At 39.5% G+C, this 22,452-nt stretch overlaps 1 protein-coding gene across 1 annotated transcript in view; it reads right to left on the bottom strand.

Annotated features, from left to right (window-relative positions):
- Nucleotides 1-592: 592 nt before the first annotated feature.
- The window catches only part of abcb7 (ATP-binding cassette, sub-family B (MDR/TAP), member 7), a 29,436-nt gene continuing 7,576 nt past the window's right edge, over nucleotides 593-22,452 (bottom strand). Inside the window, exons 5-16 of the mRNA XM_055034655.1 lie at nucleotides 19,273-19,405; nucleotides 16,895-17,163; nucleotides 16,052-16,140; nucleotides 15,788-15,875; nucleotides 13,212-13,386; nucleotides 12,149-12,306; nucleotides 9,142-9,305; nucleotides 7,974-8,103; nucleotides 7,106-7,277; nucleotides 4,614-4,717; nucleotides 3,486-3,593; nucleotides 593-2,272 (exon numbers count right to left, since the gene is read on the bottom strand). Of these exons, the coding sequence (XP_054890630.1) occupies nucleotides 2,048-2,272; nucleotides 3,486-3,593; nucleotides 4,614-4,717; nucleotides 7,106-7,277; nucleotides 7,974-8,103; nucleotides 9,142-9,305; nucleotides 12,149-12,306; nucleotides 13,212-13,386; nucleotides 15,788-15,875; nucleotides 16,052-16,140; nucleotides 16,895-17,163; nucleotides 19,273-19,405 (1,815 nt within the window). The 3' untranslated portion in view covers nucleotides 593-2,047. The remainder of the gene's footprint in view (nucleotides 2,273-3,485; nucleotides 3,594-4,613; nucleotides 4,718-7,105; nucleotides 7,278-7,973; nucleotides 8,104-9,141; nucleotides 9,306-12,148; nucleotides 12,307-13,211; nucleotides 13,387-15,787; nucleotides 15,876-16,051; nucleotides 16,141-16,894; nucleotides 17,164-19,272; nucleotides 19,406-22,452) is intronic.

Raw genomic sequence — 22,452 nt, 5'->3', positions numbered from 1 at the left:
AAAATATTACGTTAAGAGATAATTAGGAGAGCAGACTTGGAGCCATGGCTGCAGTGGTTCTCCGGACAGTTGACTACAAAGAGAAAAATGAATTAATTTTTAAAGTAATGGGGAAATTCTGCTTTGCTATTGGATATGTTTTTGGTTCTCTTTAATTAAGATTAATGCAAAAAAAAAAAAGAAAAAAGTTGTGAGCGTTTGTGTGCTTCGTATCTTCAAACTAATTGTAATGCCAGAAAACTCCCTGACCTGCAAAGTGGCTAAAACGTCCCCGAAACGCCACGTCATAAAAGTTAAAATATTTGAAGGCTCAGGTGATGCAGTTGGATCTATTATCCACAAATGCAGAAACTTGTACCAGTGGACGGTCAGGCAGAGGCTTGCTGACCAAAAACAAAAGGAAGACTCGCCCAAAGTTTTCCAAGAACTGTAGCGTGGAATATCCAGATTATTTCTTAAATTTAAAACTTACGGCATAAGCCTGGGATTATTTAAGAGTTTTAATACGATATTGTGACTTCTAAGGACCCTGCAGCAAAACATTTAAACATGTTAACCTCTAAAATATTATTAATGCATTACAAGCTGGGAATCAGTAAAACTGCTTTAAATCACATTAATGTCACATACAAGCTTAACATACAGTATGTTTTGAAGAAATATTAATAATAATAAAAAAGTCAATGGGTCGTTTCCTGCATGTCTTCTTTCTGTCTGGCTACTAATAAATCAAGGCCAGTTACTGTAAAATTAAAACTATCACAATATTGTAAAATTTTGTCATCGTTACAGTTTTTAAACTTTATTTTGTTTATTTTGTTTAAACTTTAAGGTGTTTTGGCATCCACCTTTGCAGAGGACAAAAGATATAAATGAATCAGAATGAATCAGAGCTAAACTTACTTTGTAAATGTTCATTGTTATATGCTTCCCTTGATTTTATACAAACTAAGGAATGAAATAAATGAATAGCATCAAGTGATTTTTCAAAAGAAGCATCTCTCCCATTTATCTTTGCTTTGATTAAATAGAAAAGTCATTTTTGTAAAAAAAAAAACCCAAACAACCCAAATTTATTACACTTTCTGCAAGTAACTCACATTAACATGGTGCAGATTTCTTTAGAAAAGTATTTGACAGTGTATTGTACAACACATCTGAATATTCTTCATTTACATACAAAAACGGACAAATCTGAAGGAAACTGTGCATACCGCAACCAAAACATTCACCGGAAAGACGAGGACATAATATACACAACACATCGAAGAGGAAGACTCCATATTTGGTCACACAATCTAAAAGCCGCCTTTGACTTTTAAAACCTCTTCAACACCCTTTTGTTATGAGATGAAAGAAATGGTGAGAAACATTTAGAGCTCTTTCCTCTTATTATAGGTGTAAGATTCATTAATAAAAACAAATCTGAATGAGTCACCTCTTTATAAGCAGATTTTTAATATTCTGAATAGAGACTGCAAATAAAGTTTTGTGCTGTACGCAGTATTGGTGAATATAAGAGGAGCATCTCCTCTATGTAATAGTGTTCATCTGTCTCGTAGTTCAGGATTTTAACTGCAGCATGAACTGGGATGCGTTCACACATTGAATAAAAAAATGAAAACGCAAACTCTAGGGTCAGTTCCTCTTTATGAATAATTTAGAAAACTAAACCCATACAAATTCTGTCAACGTCAAGGCATATGCAAGTGATTTCATGTTTCCAGTGCAAATGAAAGATGTCACTAAACCAGATGTCCAAAATGAGGAGAAGGAGACGGCCATGTTGGAGAACAGATGTCTCCAACACACGTATTGGATACACGGAGTCTCTTACGCTTTGCTTCAGCTCAGAAAACTGGCATGAACGCTTGAAATCTGGCCACAAGCCAGAGCTAAACACACTCGCTCTCTGTTGTGCTCCACCTCCATTTTGGCGTGCGGCGGCCTTTAGTTAAAAGAGGAGAAGAGCTGGAGATGCGGCCCATCTCCAGCTTGAGGATTCCAGCGCAGGCCGTCTGTGAGGACAGAGGGAACATGGCTTCTCTCAGCAGGAGCAGTTCCCGCAGCCCTTCACGCTGTTCAGGATCTCCTCCTGCAGCTTCTTTCTCTCCTCCTCCTTCTGGGACAGCCTCTCGGCCGGCGGCTCGGCTGAGTTCTCGCCGGCGCCGCTGTTCAGGATTTTGCTGTTCTGTGCGTTCCACAGTTCTGCGTATAAGCTGCCTGGGGTGGCGAGGAGGGTGCGGTGGCTGCCTTGCTCTGCCACTTTGCCCTGGAAACACAAGAGAGGAGCAAACACTCAGATTGAAATAAAGGGGCCATGAGCACAGAGACACAGTCGGCGCCGCATCGTGACCGCGCTGCGAAGAGTCCGCGACGCCTCCCCAACAACTGTTGCGTTCTCGCAAAAAAAAACAAAAAACAAAACACAAACTTGCAGAAGAAAACGACAAACGCTTCCCCTCCCACGCAGCCACACACAAACGAGGGCATCCCCTTCCCCCACCTTGGCTGAGCATGCAGAGGTGTTGGCAGTGTCTTTAGCACACCCAGGACGAGCATGTGACTGTACCCTGCTCGTTATTTTAATGAGCACCCCAGGCAGTCCTCTGCTGGTGACACTAGCAAACACTGTGGCGACATCACACGCAGACGTGCCTCCTCGTCACAACCCTCTGATCCCCGCCATCTGACTCCGGGAACACGGAACGAGACAAGCAGTTCAAAGAAGTCTCCTCTCATTTTATCCTCCCGCTCAAGCACTGGTGGAAAATGTCAGCTCACCTGCATCGCTTCTAATATTAACTCTTTCTTTCTAGATAATAACCGACTTCACTCCTGGTCTCTTTTGTGCTTTACAGCCGTTGCACGGCGGCGCTTATTTCCGCTTGCCTGGAAGCAAAAAAAAGAAATTCACTTCTGCCACAGTTTAGAACAATCGTGGCTGTCAGAGGAGCCATCTGAGGAGCCATGTATAGCCCTGAACAAGGCCTCATCAGTGACTGGGAAGATGGCCCATACATTATTAGACACGGAGACAAACAACACGAGCCATCTGACCAAAACAGCCAGTCGAGTCAGACTGCTTTAATGAGCCCTTATGGAGAAAATAATACATTCTCTTCTGCAGACAGTCGTCCTGTTGTTGTTGAAGTTAATGAGAAAAGTTAAACGAAGCAGGTTTTTATCACGTACAATGAGGAAAAGGTAACGGTGGGAAATAAATGAGTGCCAAAACTGGCGCGGCGGGCTATATGCTCATTGCTGGCAGATACGGAGCGCTGAAGGTTATGCAGAGTGCAGGTCATCGTCCTTCTCTTCAATGCAAATGTAACTAATTGGACTGGCAATTAACACTGAGGATGTTTGGGCTCAGAAAGTCAGCCACGATATGATTTGCTTTTCCATCACACCTATGTTCTGAATGAAAATGTTAATGAGTGAAGGTATGCAGCCAAGCTAAAGACGCACAAGCGAGCTCTTACCTGGTTGAGGACCAGAATCTCATCTGCGTCTACTATCGTGGACAGCCGGTGGGCGATGAACAGCGACGTCCGGTCCTTTACTATCTCCTTCGTTGAACTCAGGATGTTCTGGAAGCGCAAACGAAATGATCAAAACCTGCACCAATTTATTTTCTTGCAACTTCGTGTGTTAAATTGACATAATATGGAGTACATAATTGTGATATGGAGGGAAAAGGAGCCACGATTTACAAATTGTACCCAAAGAAAAATCTGAGAAAGGTGCTTTGTTTTAATTTTCAGCTTCTTAAACCATTTATCATTTCCCTCCACACCAAAGAAATTGAATGTTTTTAAAAGAATGTGTCATTTTCTTTCCACTTTTCACCCATGCACTGTTTTTTACGTTGGGTCTGTCCGATGAAATCCCATCAAAACACATTGAGGATTGCTGTTTTAATGTGAGAAAATGTGAAAAAGTTCAAAGGGAGTGAATACGTCTGCAGGGCTCTGTTTAACATCCTGAGCCTTACAATAGCATCCCCTAATCCAAAAGAAAACAGTTTGCAATAACTGGTGTGAAAAAGAGCATGAATGACAGAATATATATGAAACATATTCCCACACCTTGATTCGACAGAGACACTCAAAGTCAATACAATGTTGCTCAGCAACATCCACCTTCATTTGCTTTTCTTTCCACTGTGTGTATATGGTAATCTAAAAACATCTTTGTTATGAGAGGCTACAGTAGAAAAAAAAAAAAAAACTCAATTAACAGCCACGTTTGCTGCCCAACTCAGTTTTTTTTTTTTTCCCTGCACAAGTTCAGAAAGATCGTGCTGAACTTTCTCATTAGATGTAACATTTGCAAAGACTGTGTGGTTTAAGCTGAGCTGCAGATTAAGTGGGAGAAACAGAGGCAGGTGGCGGGGAGAGGAGTGCATTGGGGTGCTGCGTGTGTGCCTGTGTGTGGGAGGGTGTGGGGTGTATGTCACAGCAGGTATGTGACGCAGGAGGGAGCTGAATTATTGTGTACCTACAGCAGGTGACTGAGTGGGTGTTTGTTCTGCTAAATGTGTATGCAGACAGTGCGAACTGTTATTATGCACGCATGCCGCCGGTGTCTGTCTCGGCGGCACGACCGACCTCTTCTGTGATGGAGTCCAGGGACGAAGTCGCTTCGTCGTACAGGAGGATGGGCGGGTTCTTGAGGATGGCGCGGGCGATGGCGACGCGTTGCTTCTCCCCGCCTGAAATAGACAAAAGAGACGTTATTAATATGAGGTGAAGAGAGCTGTGGCGTTTGACATACACAAAGAGACAGGCAACAAGTTGCTGTTTGGCTCGTCTCTTCGTTATTGCCACAAACTGAGGGGCCATTGCTCACACAATAGCAATGCTGCAGGCTTTGAGTCTGGAAAAAAAACAGACTTTCATTTAATTGTGAGGAAAAAAAGTCAGCAGGGCTCAAAGATTTCTCCCACTGTGTCTGACTCGGCCTTTATTACATGCGAGCGGCGTGTGGCCTCTTGAAAGAAAGCGGCTTTCAGCGAGTGTAAACATGGCTGGCGGTGGAGAGCGGCGAGCACTGCGACGCACGCTGGCCCCTTCCTGATCCACACCCCTCCTCTCATTGCTCGCTGGCAGCTGTCACATACAGCAGCAGTGAAATTAATGAGAACTTAGTCATGACTTTATTTTGTCCGTTCTTTCACTCACTCCACATGCTGCTGGTAATTGCGCGTCGAAGACAGAAGCGGTTCACAGTCTAGTTTACGTGGGCTAAGTGAGTGACGCTAAGAACCCGATCGCACAAAGTCTCGTGTGGATCGAATTAGGACAAGTTACAGGCAGCCTGCACTTTAACACACTTATGGTCTTAAAATGAAGAGATGAATGACAGCGCAGTGATGGTGGAAGTGATTAAAGTGAAACTTTAATGCAGTTTGTAGCCGTTTTTCCGCACAGACAAAAGTTATTTTGACAACTTAGCCGTTTGTGAATCCGAGGGGAAACATTTCCAAGCAAATGCTTCAAAAAGGACATTGCTGCTATTTCAAAATGTTTCATCAGAAAATACAAATTATTTTTGGAAGCAGGGTGTATTCTTTTTAGTTTTACTTAAACTCAAAACAAGCAGGTGTAGCTCACTAAAAATGTTCCAAGATCTGGTGCCAGTTATCAGTGACTCATGCCAACAAAATGAACACTACTCATCGAAAAAAAAAAACCTTAAATGTTCGCTGAAAAGTTATTTAATTAAATCCAAATGTCTTGCGTATGCCTGCAAAACTTTTGTAATTAACTTCGACAAGAATTTGCTTGATATGTTGATCCCCGCCCACTTACGAGGCGGCCCTCTGCTCAATGCAAACACCAAAACCGAGAAGCAACAGGGCCAGGCCCTGCAGGGAAAAAAGGCCTTAATACTGCAACTTAAAAATCATGCAACCCACCCACAAAAATGAAGCTTTTCAGCCAGTCGCACCCCCTCTATGTCAATGGAAAAAAAAAATCAATATTTGCTGGGAAACATGGAGGCTCCATGTTATTAAGAAGCACCTTTGCTGTGTCTGACAAGAGGATCGCTCTATATTTATAAGATTCTATTTATCTATTTGAATTCAAGTCCATTTAACTTTTAATTGAATTATTTTGTTATGAAAACAGTTTGGTGATTTATGTGCTCAAACACTTTAACAGCCGTATTTTGTCCGGAACTGCAGATCAAGGTCTGATAAAATTGCAATTTTGGAAAATATTTGGCTCTAAGAGCTGATTTTTTATGTGTATAGCTAGACAGTCATGACAGGAATACTGCAAAACTCTTTCTAGTTTCCACATCTTCATGACAAACATACAAAGAGAACCAATTTATGCTAGTTTGTCATTTGCTCAGTGGAAAAACAGAAGACATCTGTGAACATGCATGAAGGTGTGAACCTTGGCTTTTAGAGACGGAGGAACGGCTCGAGAGCGTCAGCGTATTGTCTTCCTGGATGACCTTGTTTCCCTGGAGATTCAGCCCACAGACAGATGTCCTAACATTGTTCGTCACTATTTGTGATATAATGAGTAGCTGGTTTATTTTAATTTTAGCAGGAGGGAAGGTCCTTAGGGAGCACAGCATGGCAGGTTCATGGAATGAGCAGATTTGGGTAATTTTAAGTTTAATTAACAATGGTCATGTATTTATATGAGAACAGCTTGCAGAGTTGCATCACAGCGTTGCATATTCATTTGTCAATCCAGCAAATCTGGATTTCTGCCAACAAAGTACTTTTCACTCTTTGCACTGATGTTCAAAGTAAAAAATGTGATGTCTGCCACATTTTCTTTTCTGACCTATTTTGTACTATTGATATCCAATATTGTTTAAAGTCATAATTTGACTTTAAACAGCAGTTGTCTGGTATCTTATTATTGTAAATCTCCTCAAACATACTGGGTTTTGTTTCCAAGTCTTTTCTGAGCTTTATCAATAGAACATAAGCTATTAGCAGCTAATTAACAGGATGACAGCTGAGCTTTTAAATTCTTTAGTTAAGAATGCAATCAGGGGAGCGAGACAAAACACACAGCTCTGGTTCGTATCCAGGAGAACACATACAATGAGTAGACATAAATGTGCAGCAGACCTGACAGCTTGAGGCCCCGCTCTCCAACCTGGGTGTCATAGCCATGGGGCATCCTGAGGATAGCATCATGGAGGCCTGCTAAACGCGCCACTTGATACACCTCCTCCGCTGTGGCGTTTATGTTGCCGTACTGCAGGTTGTAGAAGATGGTGTTGTGGAACAGAACGGCATCCTGATGATAATAAAGTCAGGGAACAAAATGAGGCTTCCGAGGATCATTTCATGGCAGCAGTGAGAGAAACAGAGGACGGCAGATACAAACAACAGGATTGGGGGGGCAGAGGAAGAGGAGCAGAGCAAATGACAAAAATATGTTCACGCACCATCTGTTCAGCTCATCCTCGCTGCTCGCAAAGCAAAAATGATCATTGCTAACAATTACTCTAACATTACTCGATGCTAATCATCGTTGTGTACAATTCCCCAAAGTTGTTTTTATATTACATCGACCATTTATAGACAATGATATTAACAGGGATCTTATAGATTTCCCATTGAAAATGTTAGAAGGTTTCAAAACCTTCTGTATGAAATATATTGCATCTCATTTTTATTTAAGAATAATTAACAAGTTTGGTTTTATTATCTGCATTTGGTAAAGGTAACAAAGAAATAACGTAGAAAGCACTATAAATTGGAAATTTTGATTTGATCTTTTATGCAACAATAAAAAAATTCCAATCCATTTTCTTTTATCCATACTTGTAGCGCAGATTATAAAAGCAAATATCATTCTTCTTCAAACATTGTAGGAATAAACTACAAATCAATGTCATTTAAAAAGAACTCTAGAGATATATAATTTGGTAGGACAGTGATGCTATAAACACATTGTTTTGGTGCTCTATTGTGTTGGTGTTTGTCAGACCTGAGGTACGACTCCCAAAGCCTTCCTCAAGCTGTCCAGGCTGACTTCTCGGATATTCTGCCCCGCGATGTAGATGTTACCCTGGCGGGGCTCATAGAAACGGAACAGCAGCCGCACAATGGTGCTCTTCCTGCAGACAGTCGAGAAAAATCTCTTATTGCTTCGTCTGTAAAAATCAGACAGCCACACCCCCTCGGGGTTTATTGACTATGCTTTCAGTCTTTGGAGAAGTGGCGACAGTAGAGAAGCACCAATCAACCAACCTGAGGTAATCAGCAGGTCAAATACATGATTTTCTTCTTACTATTCAAACATTGTCCCAAAACTAAGAACTCCTCCCTGTTTGTTCTATAAACGCGACAATCAAAGAACGAACTTTAGCACAATATTTTTAAAAAATTATTGAAATCAGGTAAATCAGGGGACATACAGCAGCAAATGCAGAGTATTTGAGCCCCTGGAGACCAAAACCAACCTTGCATGTTGTAAAAACCTCCATGATGATGGGAATAATATTCTGGACGACATGCAGTAAATGAGAGAACTATGAATTCTACTTAATAGCTGAAAATCTTCTCGTAACATTTCCTGCATTAAGGTTGTAGAGTAGGACAATGAACTAAAGTGCACCTTCATGTCCACCTCTGAATGGCTAAGAAACGAAGCAATTTAACAGTTTTTGGACGGTGTGATGCTTTTTGAGATATCTGACAGTTGTCCAAAAAAACATAAAAGCAGTTAGTTCTTGATTTAACAAGGGGAGTAATTGTAATTTAATATTGATGATTTCCATTAATAAATGAAATCATCAATAGAAAACTGCATTTTGTATTTACTCAGGTTGTTTCTCTCAAACTAATTATAATATCTAAAACATTTAACAATGTTTAGATATTTTTAATTATCTAAATATTTTTACAGTAGTAAAACTCAATATGATTATGCAAATACTTAAACTACGGCTTCAATCAATGGACCTGCAACACATTGATTTCTTTCACATCTTTCAGTGCTTAGAAAAACAAAGTTAAAATAGGATGGCGGGTCAACTTCAATCAGAATTAGAAACTGGTATCACCTACACTGGACAAAAGTTTTAAATAATTTTACATCTTGGCATGACAACGCTAAAGGTTTCAGTCAATTTACTTTTCAAGCCAGAACCTACCCTGACCCGCTGCCACCAACTATAGCCACCTTCTTCCCAGCGGGCACCTCAAAGGACACCCCGTTTAAAACCTTCTGACCCTCCAGGTATTCAAAATAGACGTCCTCGAAGCGGATTGTGGCGTCCTGTGGTGCGACGATTAACGGTGGGGCGAGATCCTTCTCCTACAGCAAACCAACCGAGGGTTGGCAGACAAAAGAAGAATGGGAGAAGGAGAAAAGGATGAGTCAAGGCCTGGAGTGATGCAACAGCTTCTTCTAAAGAGGCAGAATGCAGAGACATTCATCGCATTTGTAAGCTGTTATTACAAAAAGCCCTCTGAATCTTCACTCTGCCCTTCATTTTGAATGCTCAAGGATCAATAATAAACTTTAGCTTCATACTGAGCTCAGAGATGTGGCCAAGGTCAGCAATGAATAAAACTTGGTCCTTTGCCTGAGAGTGAAAGCATTTTCTGTAAAACCTACAAGAAACATTATCACCCACAATCTGCCTCTCTCAATTCATGTAAATAACCCGGAGAGCTTTAGAACGCACATTATTCCACTCGCCAACATGGAAAAAAGCCACAATTATTATTATTCAGTTTTTTTTTTGTTTTTTTTTTGATTGTGTGGTGCAGTTTCAAGTAAGGGGGGTAGTTTTAAATAATTTTACATCTGCATAATGGGACAATGTGTTCCGCATTAAAAAAAAAAAAAGCATTCATACGAAAATGGCCTGCGGGGCAGCGCCATTCCACAAGGAATCACAATGGAGAGGAATATTACTGATGAGTGGAAAAATAACTGGACAGATTCATGTCTAGCACTATAATTACAGGCTGGAGACGGGAATGGCCTTCTTATTGTCGGGCGGCAGACACACATTTGCACTTAAGTGCACTCTTATGACGCAGGATGGGCTGTCGTGTTTAAAAAAAAAAAAAAAACAAGGAGAAATGCAGCAACATTTCCAAAACTGTTAGCTGGAGAGAGAAAAATACAATGCTATACATTTACACTTTTTGCTACCTCTGATAAGGATGTAGAGGAACGTTGAAATGAATTCAACTTTTATTGCAGTTTTGTAAAACTATGCCACAATAAATAAACAAAATTAAAAACTTTAATTTGAGTGGAATTATTCAACACATGCTGAGTGGGGTTGTTTTTATTCTCAATCACTGGTGGAGCAATACTGCTAACAATCCAAAGTCTTTTCTCCCATGTAGTTTCAGAAGGTTGAAGCATACAGACAGGGTGACCTTTGACTTTTTCTTTTTGCACAAAATCCTTGGATCATCCAGAGTCCAGGAAAATTGTCTATTTTGTTTCCATGGGATTATTGCTGTGTTTATTTCTTCAAATGTTTGGAACTATTCTCCTAAATGAGGAACTATTCTAAGTCTTAGTCAAATGATTCTAATCCTTTTAAGTATTTCCTTGAGTTTGTGACATCATGCACTCCCACAAGGTACTCCTGACCTCCAGAACAGAAACAAGCATTACCATAATTAGAAGTAGATATGGGAAGTTTTTCCTCATATGATTTATTTTGTTTGTTCCCTTATCAGAGTCTATAGATGACCAAAAATATAAGCCTTTCTGCTCATATATTAAACAGGGGTCAAACCGATAAGCTTATAATTGTTTAATTTATTAATGCTACAACTTTAACAAGCACCAGATGGTGGTTGAGTTTAGAAACAATTATTAATCAATAGGTCCAGCCTCAGACCAGCAACACATTGTTAATTTGATTCTGTTATTGAGAAGGAACATTGGACAGATCTCATTGTTTCACCTCTAGCTCTGAAAAGTATGAGAGTGATAATGATGAGCCTGAAAAACTCCAAATGGAAAATGAGCGAGTGCCAAACAAAGGCAAAAACAAAACCTAAAAAAAGATGCCACCTACTTTTTTGCTGCAGATGAGGAATATTTCACGCTCCCAGTCTTACAAGAAACACACACTTAAACTTTCAAATAATAATAATAAGAAAAGTAACTAAATACAAAACTTGAACAAGTTCAGAGCTCTGTAATTTCTATATCTAAGACAGACTAAAATTCTTAAGATAAATTATACGCTAAGGGGAAAAAAATGTATTCGTTAACGGTATAAAGTATTTTGCAAGCACATGGTACCATTTTATGGCAAAATTAAGTAACTATGTTACTTTCAGCAGTTGTAATTATGCTGTAAATATGAAGCAAGACATATAAAAAATAATATGATTTGTAATTTGATCATTTGAAATTAAGCTCCTACTCTTCAGCACGTCATCACATCAATGCTCCTCATTTTGGTGTTAACCATTCCTAGGAGCATTGGACTGCCAAGTAGTTTGTACACTGAGCTCAGCAGATGCACAGTTCCACCACATGTTTGCCAATTGCTGCTGCCACTAGTCTGAAGGAGCTGAGTGGGGAAGGCCAGGGGTCAGGAATAGGGAGCCTGAAAAGGCTGCCACAGAAGATCCTAGATAATGTCTAACATGCATAAAAGATTCAAGGCAACAATGGAGGTGTGTTTTGCATATCATATTATGTAAATCTAAAAAAACTCAATTTTACATAATATCCCAGCATGCAACACTATTTTCAACAAATAGTTCAGTTTAATAAAGATTCAGTAACATTCCTGCTAAACTCGTTTCCTGATACCACCAGGCACTACAGGTGGTAAAGATGAAGCAGCCTTCGAGCCGCACCAAGCACGTAATTAGCATGTTTGACTACAACTCATAATTTTTTTAAGACATTTATCTTGTAGATAGATAATCTACGTCACATTATTAGGAAAACTCTTTCTGCTCTCTGTGTTACTGTGGTAAAGAAAAATAGGGTCTTGCAAAGAGGCTTTTGTATTTTTCTTTGCTTTTAAATTTCAGTCCAACCTTTAAGCTCGCTTGCTGCTGTGCACAAATTAATCTCTTCTGTTCTCCTTTATTAGAGGATACAAATGTATGAACACAAAAATTCTGTTTTAGAGGCACAAAGTTTGTGTCAGGCTGACACGTTACCTTGATCTTTGTGTCGATGCTGAGCAGGGTGAACAGAGTGTTCATATCAATGAGCGCCTGCCTGGTCTCTCTGTACACTGTACCCAGGAAGTTGAGGGGAAGAGAGAGCTGGAAGAGCAGGCCGTTCACCATCACCAGGTCTCCTACGGTCATGGTACCTACACGATGGGAACAGAGCAGCTCACAGTCTTCACTGCTTCGTAAGACTATTCATACTCCTTCAGCTGTCTTTCATTTTATAACTACAAACTGTAATATATTTCATTGCAATTTTACATGATACAAGGCTGTGTATACTTGTGATGTAAAAACAAAACTTGTAATCAACCCACTTTAGTCTGAAAGCCTTAAAGAAAGCCAAGTGTAACCAATCGGCTTTAGAAGTCACCATTTGGTAAATATACGCCACATGTGTCTAGTTTAATCACAGAATAAATCCAGCTGTTCTCTGAAGGCCTCGCAGATTTGCTAGAGAACATTAGTGAACAAACAGCATCTTAAGAAGAACAAAGCAGACAAAATCAGGGATAAAATTAAACAGAAGTTTGTGGTAGAAACAAGATAAAATGTGAGAAAATGATAGATTTGCATTACTTTTGAATAGCCCTATCATTGCATGCATCTTTGAAAGCAAGACAAAAACAAATAAAAATTGTCATCACTTTCCCTTTCAAGTTGTAGTGAAAGCCGTCTGAGCAGCTCCTCATCCTGTGATTTCATTTTCTGCATCAAAGCTATTTTATTTCCTATTCATGCCTCCTTTTCATGCATGCGGTGCTTTGTTCTCATTTAGTGTCTATAATGGAGTTCATTGTTGGTTTTATTTGACAGTTTCATCTGTCTGATTTTGTTTTAAGTTTTCTCTTCAAGCATTCATATTGAAAGATTTTATTTTAATGAAACTCTGTGGAAGAGTTCAAATTTAGTTCAGACTCCTTTTCTGCTTTTCTATTTACAATTCCGATAAATTGAAGGATGGCCTTAAATTAAAATAGTTCAGCATCGATGTCCCAAATTAAAACGACATATTCACATAATCACCATGAGCTTTTAAATTACTCACCTGCTGTAATGCCTTTGCTTGCCAACAACATGATTGCAGTGAGGCCAGCGCTGAAGATTGCACTCTGGCCAAAGTTGAGCATGGCGAGCGTCGACGTGGTTTTTAAAGAGGATGACTCATAGATCTTCAGGAATTCATCATACCTTTCCGCTTCATACTTCTCGTTATTAAAGTACTGCAGGGGAGACGACAAACATGAGGAGTGAGGGGAGATGGGAGCAGAGGCCAGGGAGATTAGCAAATTTGTAAAAGGAACGAAGGGAAGTGCAAGTTTACAGGAAAAAGAGGGAGAGACACAAATATGGTTGAGGTGAAAGGTTAAGGAAGCATGGAGAGCAGTGTCAGGCAGACACACTTTAGCTGTAGTCTGCCTCAAGGCTGCATTTATTCTCAGTGACCGCTCCGAGCGGAGACTGTGTCTCAGTTGGGCTCTGAAGCACTTTTTCATGTCTGTGTCTTCATCTGCTCCCAACAGATTTTAAAGGACATGAAGGCAATGGAACAGAATCCAAAGCCTGCTTTGCTGAACTGGCAGCAGATCTGAAACTGTGACAGAGCAGAATAACTGTGGCACAAAACAACAGTTACACGTATTAGACAGTGAAGCCTAATCATCACTTCTGAACAAGAATTACAGCTGAGTGTTCATCACTGGAACATTTTTTCTTTGTATTTTCATGTGTAGCAGCGTCCACAGATGCCTACATTAACAACAGAGCCCATAAAGCCGCCATAAGTGTTACCCTACATAATTATGATTAATATCATTAAGAGAGAATGGCTCGTGCATAAGCCACAAACACACTTTATTTCACACACAAAATAAATAATTTAAAAAAACAGTCCACCGCTCTGCTGCCAATTACTAAATATTGTTGCAGAACTGCTGTTTGTTTAGTTTGCTCCATTGTTTTCCAGTTCCGGTTAAGTGGGCGATTTGCTCCTCTAGCTAACGGCAGTGAAGCTGCACAGCTACAGAGTTCCAGCGGATTTGCATATAAGAAAATGCAGTGAAATCGGAGAGGGAAATCAGAAAGTAGCACATGGAAGACAGGCGCTGCGTTCAGGTTCTGGTACAGCCCTTTGTGGAAGTGGAATGAATTTCTGAGTGGGTGGAGATCTAATTACATATGCACACTCACAGCTCAGAGTGATGCTAAATCTGGCCGCATTGACACAGATGACACAAAATAACACGGAACAAGATGTTAAGGAAAACAGGACAAAATTACACAGCAAGAAAAATAACACTAACAAAATATATTTGGAACGGCCACTGCAGTCTAGTAAAATTGTCTAGTAAAACACTGTGTGCTGCTTTGAATTTCGCTGGAAAAATAAGAGGAAAATTTGAACTCAAGATATTTAAACCTGAGTTCACAGAATATTATTAGCTTAGTAATCAGTATTTATCTTCATTCTGTAAGTCCTCTAGATAAGCTTTCTGAAAGCTCTTCCAAGCTAGAGAGGAACTGAGAAATCAATTGGTGATCAATTCGGGCCAGAGCTGCAACCAGTCAGAAACAAAACCAGGAGTTCACGCTGACAAAAACACTCTTTTATGGGGAGGCTGTTTCTGAGGGAAGAGGAGAAAAGGTTAGTGAGACATAAGTTGCTATTTAAAAAGGAGACTGTTTTTTTAACAAGGCTGTGAGGAGGTAAGAGAGTAAGACTTCACGTTCTTTTTGAGTTCATACATCCATCACAAATTTAAGTGTCAGCTCAATAAATCGATTTAGTTGTTTTTAGGTTTTGGTCACTTTTAGGTGTTAGCAGCTGTACAGTAAGAAGTGCAGCTGGGAATTAGACCAAGGACAGCTGCGTTAAGGACAACTTCCCGTTGCTTCTGGTCTACCACTGAGTCACCAAGCTGCCCATCTTGTTTTTGTTGTAAAAATAATAAACACTTTTACAGCATCTGTCTTCTCATACCGCTGCATCACATTATCTCTGATCCTGATATATGACCTCTCAGGGTGGAAACAAAGTATTTTCTTACACTGAAGTTCTAGAGGAGAAATTAGAGTTGGATAATATCCAACTCTGACAGATAAAAGCCTTACAAAAACCACACTGGACATGATCCACAAAGCAAGTGCAACTATAAGAAACTATCTTTAGAAAAGACCATTAAAAGCTAACGCTGATGTTTTCAATGGTAGAATGAAGATAAGTATCTCGCACAGACAATAAGAGCAAAAGCTGTAAAGCAACGTTAACACATCACCAGTCAGCTGAGCACCACACCGACTTTTCTGGAAAAAAACAGCCTGAAATAGCAGATGCCTGTGCCAGTAACCTACAACATTTTTTGTGTCACTGACTAGACCAGGGGAAAACATTTCATAGAGTCCAGAAAAGCTCTGTAGATTTGTTGTGGCTGGATGGACAAGAGCAGAAACATGGATCTTTTTAAGCCTGAATTAGAAGGATCTTTACGAGAAGAACAAAATAAAAAGTTACAGTTGAGTCAAAACAGATTAAACTTAAAGTTGATTTAACAAATTATTTGATTGATCATCAATGTTTAAAAAAAGAAGAGGAGCAAACAGATAGATGTAGGTGTGGTAACTTACCTTTACAGTCTCATAGTTAAGCAGAGAGTCAATCGCTGCATTTCCTGCTTCATTGTCTGCTTTGTTCATCTCAATGCGGAAACGAGTCCTGTGTGTCGAGACACATGCATGGTGACCTGAGAGCTTTCATTAGTACGCTTCAGCCAGTGGGTGACTTTTTTTTTTACTGGTAGCGCATGGAGCCACTGGGGTATTTACAGAGCTTGTCAGGGAATAACAATCCTGACCTACAGACAGACAGAAAAGTCACAGAAATCTTCCTACCTCCACTGAGTAACAAGAATTGTGAAAATAGTATACGCTGACAAGGTGCCCAAGGCCACTGCTGCAAACTGTCCGCCACACTTGTAATACTGTGGAAGAGAAGAGCAAGACAGGCCATCTTTATGTGCAGTAATTCAACATGTTTGGAATAAAATCTCCAAAAACCACACCATGCTCAGTGACCAATCCTGGAATCACTCAATGTTTAAAAAAAAAATTGAAATAAAATAAAATAATAAAAAAAAAGTTTAGTAATTAAGACCTTCAGGCATTTAAATTCAGACAAACCTTATAAAGAAATACAAAATTCACTTCTCAAATGATCATTTTAATGAATGTCTTCCGCTGACCAATTATAGTTAATCCTGAAGAATTAATAAAAATAAGAGTAATGCGTATATAAACCTTACTTACCTAAAGTAGGCTACAGACTCCAAAAAAATAATAATTCAACATATTATGCTATGTTTTACAAAGTAATCAACATGAATTAGTCTAAAAATGCTTCTGAGGCCTATTTCCAATGAATCTCAGGAAACATTCTGTGGCTCTGTTTCAGCCAGCTGATTGGCGGTGAGCAGTAATATTTGGTTAACTAAATCCTCTTCGTACATACAGCTAGAGATAACTTTAGTCATGCTGTCTCTGACAATGGTAAATATTTTTTGTTCTTAAAACAGTAGCTTTTTTTTGATAAACATAAAATGAAGTGTTAAGAAAACACATTTTTGTATTTAATCACTCATCATACTCACAAAACAAAAATTCAGTTATATGCACATGGAAAAAAAATCCCAAGCAAAGGTAAACTCTGTAGACATTGTGTCAAATCCCAACACTCACCAAAATACCACTGACGAGGGCCATCTCAAAGACGGTGGGTCCTAGGTTGAAGACGAGAGCGCTGAGGACGAAGGAGATACCCCTCGTGCCGCGGTCGATTGCCTTTGACAGCGCCCCCGTCTGGCGGCTGAGGTGGAACCCCAGGTCCAGGTTGTGCAGGTGCAGAAAGACGTTCTTAGCGATGCGTCGGATGGAGCTTTGGGCCACTTTGCCGAACACCGTGTTCCTCAGCTCGTTAAAGAAGGCTGCACAAGCCCGAGAGACACCATCTGGAGAAGCAAAGGAGATGGGGAGTTTTAAGACACCTGCTGTGAAAAGCAGGAATATATAAACAGCACTGAAATTGTGTGTGACTGTGATCTAAAGCAGACATAGTGGTTCTGAAATAAGACAAAAATGTGATTTGAAACGTTAACACCCTGAAATAAATTACTGTATTTGGAAGCAGATGAGATTTTCAGACCTTTTGACTGCAGAAAGGCAGAGGAAGTATGAGGTGGAGGGACCTATCTTTCAAATCATCTCTGGCCTGTAAGCACTGCAGTGCTCCAGCAACAGCCTCCCACCAGTAATTACATACTATGATGCTCTGTAAAGCCTCAATACACAACAGACTGGAGACAGGAAGGGTATCTGAGCGTGCTCAGAAATGTTGTGTGTGCGGGTCTCATGTGTGATCAGACTACAAGAGGGAGGCGGACTTAAAGAGAATGTCACGGAAAGTTTTCAATTACCCAGATTAATTTCAACACTTTCTCTAAAGGATGAGGGCGGATGCAAGGGAGGCAGCCTTCTTTACACTGTTTTAATTTATGCCTAATTTCATACTGAACATAATTAATCTAAACTAGCTCGGTTAAATAAAATGAACAACTTAAAAATTAAGGTAATTATTTGTACTTGCAAAATGCATATAACTGTGCTACAATGACTGTCTCAAATTGATAAGAGTTTGTGTTGAAATGATACGTGCTGCCTCTAAACTGTGCGAACACATGAGCAGTTTGTTGAGACCAAGTCAGGGTGATAATCTCTCTGCCTGTTGGTCTTCACGGGGCTGTAATGTGGCGTTAAATAGGAATGCTCATCTAATGAACAATGTGTCCACATCTGACAAGGTAGGACGAGCACTGTGCAACCTTGACAGCAAAATTACACCAGTCACTGCAGGCTTCAAATCCAGAGCCCAGAGTGTCCAAAAGAAGGAACAAAAACAATGGTTTCTCTCATTTAGATGGTTCTCCACGTTCCTCTTAAATGGGCAACACAGCATCTAATGAAGTTTTCATAACTTTCGCATTTCTGTCAAATCGCAAAGAATTATGTCGAGCTTGTACGGAACAGACTATAAACAAAAAAGCACTTGTTTTTTCAATAAATCTTAAAAAGAGTGGTCTTTGTATATATTTATTCTAATATCCTTAAATAAAATAAAGTGCAATAAATAGTTTTTCAAATTTACATAACTACTACATCGGGTGAACCTGTGATACTGCAAACCTACCAAGGCTTGACTCTATTCCTGTCAGCCAGGAACAGAGACAAGCAGCCAAGAGGATCTCTGCAGCTCCTCCAGAGATCCTCCAATATGTGTGTTAATTTAAAAGTAGCAAAAACAAAGTCATTGTTGAAATAATGCCATGAGTAGTGGAGCATCAAGTGCTGGCTGCACATTATATCAAATTACAACTGCAATATTAATGTGTGCAATATCGCAAAGGACTGTTCAGACTTAATGTTTGGTCCATTTTAAGAGCGGTGCATTAACACTCAATACACCGTTAATACATTTGCCATCTGGACAGTCTATCCACTCTTGATGTTCAAACATGATGTATACTTTTAATGGCATAAAGGTCAGACTAAATGATGTGGACATTAAGTCAAATAAATGCTTTACACACACTTCTCAGATATCAGTACCGCACATAATTTATCTTCCACCCCAAACTGATGTGCTGTGACGTAAAATGGCGATGAAATTAATTTTTTGTTATAAGTAGAGTACAAAGGGTGTGATCAAAGTTGAGCTCAATGATAGTGTTTGTTGGGGTCATATTTTCTTGCTTAGAAAACCTTAACATCGAAACTAAAAAAATATCAAAAGAACATAAGAGATTTATTAACTTCTCCTCTTAAAAGTGCATAATTTTCTATTTACATCTGAAAGCCCTTCAAGCCCATAATATGGATGAGGGAGTTATAAATAGACACAAAGTCAAATGCAGAAAATAGCTAATAAAGTTAACATGCAGAAGAGGTCGCGTAGCAGCATTCATATGAATGCTGCTGGAAAGGTCAGCATGTACACGGCAGAGTCCTGCAGTCTCCTCGGATGAGCACAACACCTGGCAGCGTAATACGAGTCTTGGACTTACAGCCAATCAACATGGCCGTTGCCATGGTAGCCACTGTGCTTGGCGCGTCATTCAGGTTCAGCATGTGTCCCGACATCTGGTTAAGCTCATCCACCGCATACTTAAACATGAAGGGCACGATCACGTTGGTCAACTGGGAGGGAAGAGAAACAGGAGGTGAGAAAAAAAATGGGAAATGTTCAACATGTTTCTTAGAGAGACAACTTGCTTCCACCCGGCATCGTAAGACCAATCCACTTTGACTGTTTTATAATGCAGCTGGGGTTATATTGAACTTAAATCTAAGTCTGCATAATTGCATGGTACTGGAATTAATTGGATTCAGTAAAGTTATTGAGTTGAACCCAATATGGACCCAAACAATTTCGTAAGAATTGTATCTCCTGTCTTGAAGTGCTTTGAGATAATATCTGCTATAATTTGATGATGAATTGAAAAATGAAGCTAAAAATCAATCAATTTTGTCACAGAAACACTTCCCAGAGAAGTCTATACATCAAAATGTCTTTGAGCTACGCTATGTTGCCAAAAATACTCACTCATACACAAATAAATTTGACAACCATTCCTTTCTATGTCCATGAGGCTTATCAGGATGTCATTCCAACCTTTCTAGAGATAACAGCTCTACCATGATACTTTCCACAATATGGAGTGTCTTTATGGGGACTTTTGATCATTGTTCCAGAGGTGCATTTGTGAGGTCAGACAGTGATGTTGGACAAGGACCTATGGCTGGTTTCTGTCCTGATTCATCCCAAGGGTGTTCAATCAGGTACCAGTCATGAATCTGTAGGTCAATAAAGTTCTTCCACACCAAATTGGAAGAACTTCCTAAATTTGCTCATCCATGTTTTTATGAACTTTGTGCACTGGTGTAGCATAATGCTAGCACAGGAATTTCTAAACTGTTCTTGCAAAGTTGTCTAAATTGTCTTGGTACACTGAAAAATGTAATGTCTTTCATCATCTCCTGAAAGACATCCCCACAACTTTGTTCCAAGTCAATTTCAATAATCACAAATACTTGCACCAACCTTGTGTTTTGTAAATTATTCCGAGGGTTCTTGAAGCCAAAAAAGAAAAGTCAGAGCTAATATTTTTTTATTTCAGCAATCCAATGAATAGCTCTTCAGTCATGCTTTCAGGGTCATGCAGACCTCAACAGAACCCCCAACTGAGGCAAAAGCCATTAAAAAATGTTGCCGTCTTCTTTTAGCTCTTTGCTGCTTTCTGGAAATTAATTTACTCTCACTTGTATTTGCAAGCCAGATGTTTAGAGGAGCCAAGAACCATTAAATACTATAATACAAAAATAAAAAGTTGAAATAAGTTAGTTTATGTTTGATAAAGCTATGTAATAGATTTAACTTTTGACATAAATTACTGAAATAAAATTCCTTTTCAGTATTGATATTCAGAATTTCTTAGATGCGCTGTAAACTGTATTTAGAGGCAGTTTTAGAGTGAATGAAATACCTAATTGAAAAATGTGTTTTAAAAAACATGTTGAAAGCCAAAACTTTGACGTCTTATATGATCCTATGCTGATTAAACATTCTGTTTCTATATGCCTCTTTTATTAATGCACACCTCACATCCCAGAAACATGAGTTTACAAAGAAAATCTAACACTGACAATGTAAGTGCATTTTGGGGATATGTCCAAGTGCTCACAATTCTATGTTATGTCGCTGAGTATACATGCTCTATTTTTCTTTTTGACTGGCTGTAGTAGTGCTGGAGAGGAGCTGCTGGCTCCTGCTAATGGAATTGAAATGGTTATTAGGGCTAATTAAAAGCACAGGGACAGCTGTGTGAGTCAGTCGGGGCGGTCCGCTGCACATTAGGACACACAACGAACACCGCATCACACAGCGTAGAATTTTTATTTTGAACTTTCAAACCCTGAACACAGGAGTAGGTTTTTAGGCTCCTTTTACTGTCAAGCTCTTCATTAAATAGTCTCCAGAAATTGTGCAAATCAATGAAAAACCAGAAAAGTAAACATATTTATCCTGCCAAAAGCCATCCCCATGGCTCCCGCTTCATACACTTGGGTATTACACTCAGACAATAGAAGTCCTCTTAATCCCCAAAGGAAAAAAACAATATCTGCCACTTTGCTACCAAGACAACAGAACATGACACAAAAATAGCCTGAGCCTATTATCACAGAGCCAAAACATGTCCTCAATTCTGCCACTAATACATGATAAGGTTGGATGCGCTCTTTTAATCCATTAACGACAACCACTGGAGATTAAATTGACACTGTGTCAATCTCTACCTGGCGATAAGTCATCCCGTAATAGAGATTCTGTGTCAAGTAGCAGAAAAAGGCTCCGGGCGATGGAGAATTAGCTTTACCTTACGCCATGAGACACAGACGGGCTCAGAGACAAAGAGGGCTTCATTCGAGGCCAACTTGTGTGTAACCATTCATTTGAAATGAAAATGTCACTGATAATGTGGCTCGCAGAGGTGAGATGCACTGTAACCACGTAATTATTCAGTTGATTTAAAAATTGCATCCACACAGCTGGTGGTTTCGGTTCAAACAGACAAATTGGTAAAATGGAGGTTAACTCCAACCACGCAGGAAAATAGAAGGAGTCGATTGGATTGTATGCGCTCGCTCCACACTCTTTTAGTACACACCAGAGGGAGCCGTGCTGGGCGGCAGCAGGACACACTTATTTAGGAGCTTTGAATTTGTGATTATTTTCCAGGGTGTGAATTAGAGACTATCAACAAAGGAAGAGAAAACACATCACACACTGATTGATGCATGCAATTAATTATTTAAAAGACTGCTTTAAATGCACGCTGCTTTTAGTTTTACATGGCGTCTTCTCCAAGTGCAATCACTTAACGCAAGTGCTCATGATGTTTCAGCAAAAGGTGCAGGGAGAGGATTTGATTAAACTGGAATATTTAAAATTTAACCAGCGCTTCAAGTGATCTGTTTTGCAACAACTTTTAAGTATATTCCTAAATATCATCAGCCTTTTCACATTCTTAATTTTCACTGGTTTACACAGTCTTACGTATTTTTTCTAAAAATCTGATAACATTCTGGACATATGAATACAAATATGAACATCTAACAATTAAGAGTAATCAAATCTCATCGTTTGTAGGTAGCACTAATTATGAAACAATAATGCCCTGAAAATG

The sequence above is a fragment of the Poeciliopsis prolifica genome, unplaced genomic scaffold, assembly GCF_027474105.1.
Source record: "Poeciliopsis prolifica strain line A6 unplaced genomic scaffold, Auburn_PproV2 SCAFFOLD009, whole genome shotgun sequence".
Taxonomy (NCBI): domain Eukaryota; kingdom Metazoa; phylum Chordata; class Actinopteri; order Cyprinodontiformes; family Poeciliidae; genus Poeciliopsis; species Poeciliopsis prolifica.
The sequence above is the reverse complement of the archived record's forward strand: the minus strand, read 5'-3'. Positions and strand labels throughout refer to the sequence as shown.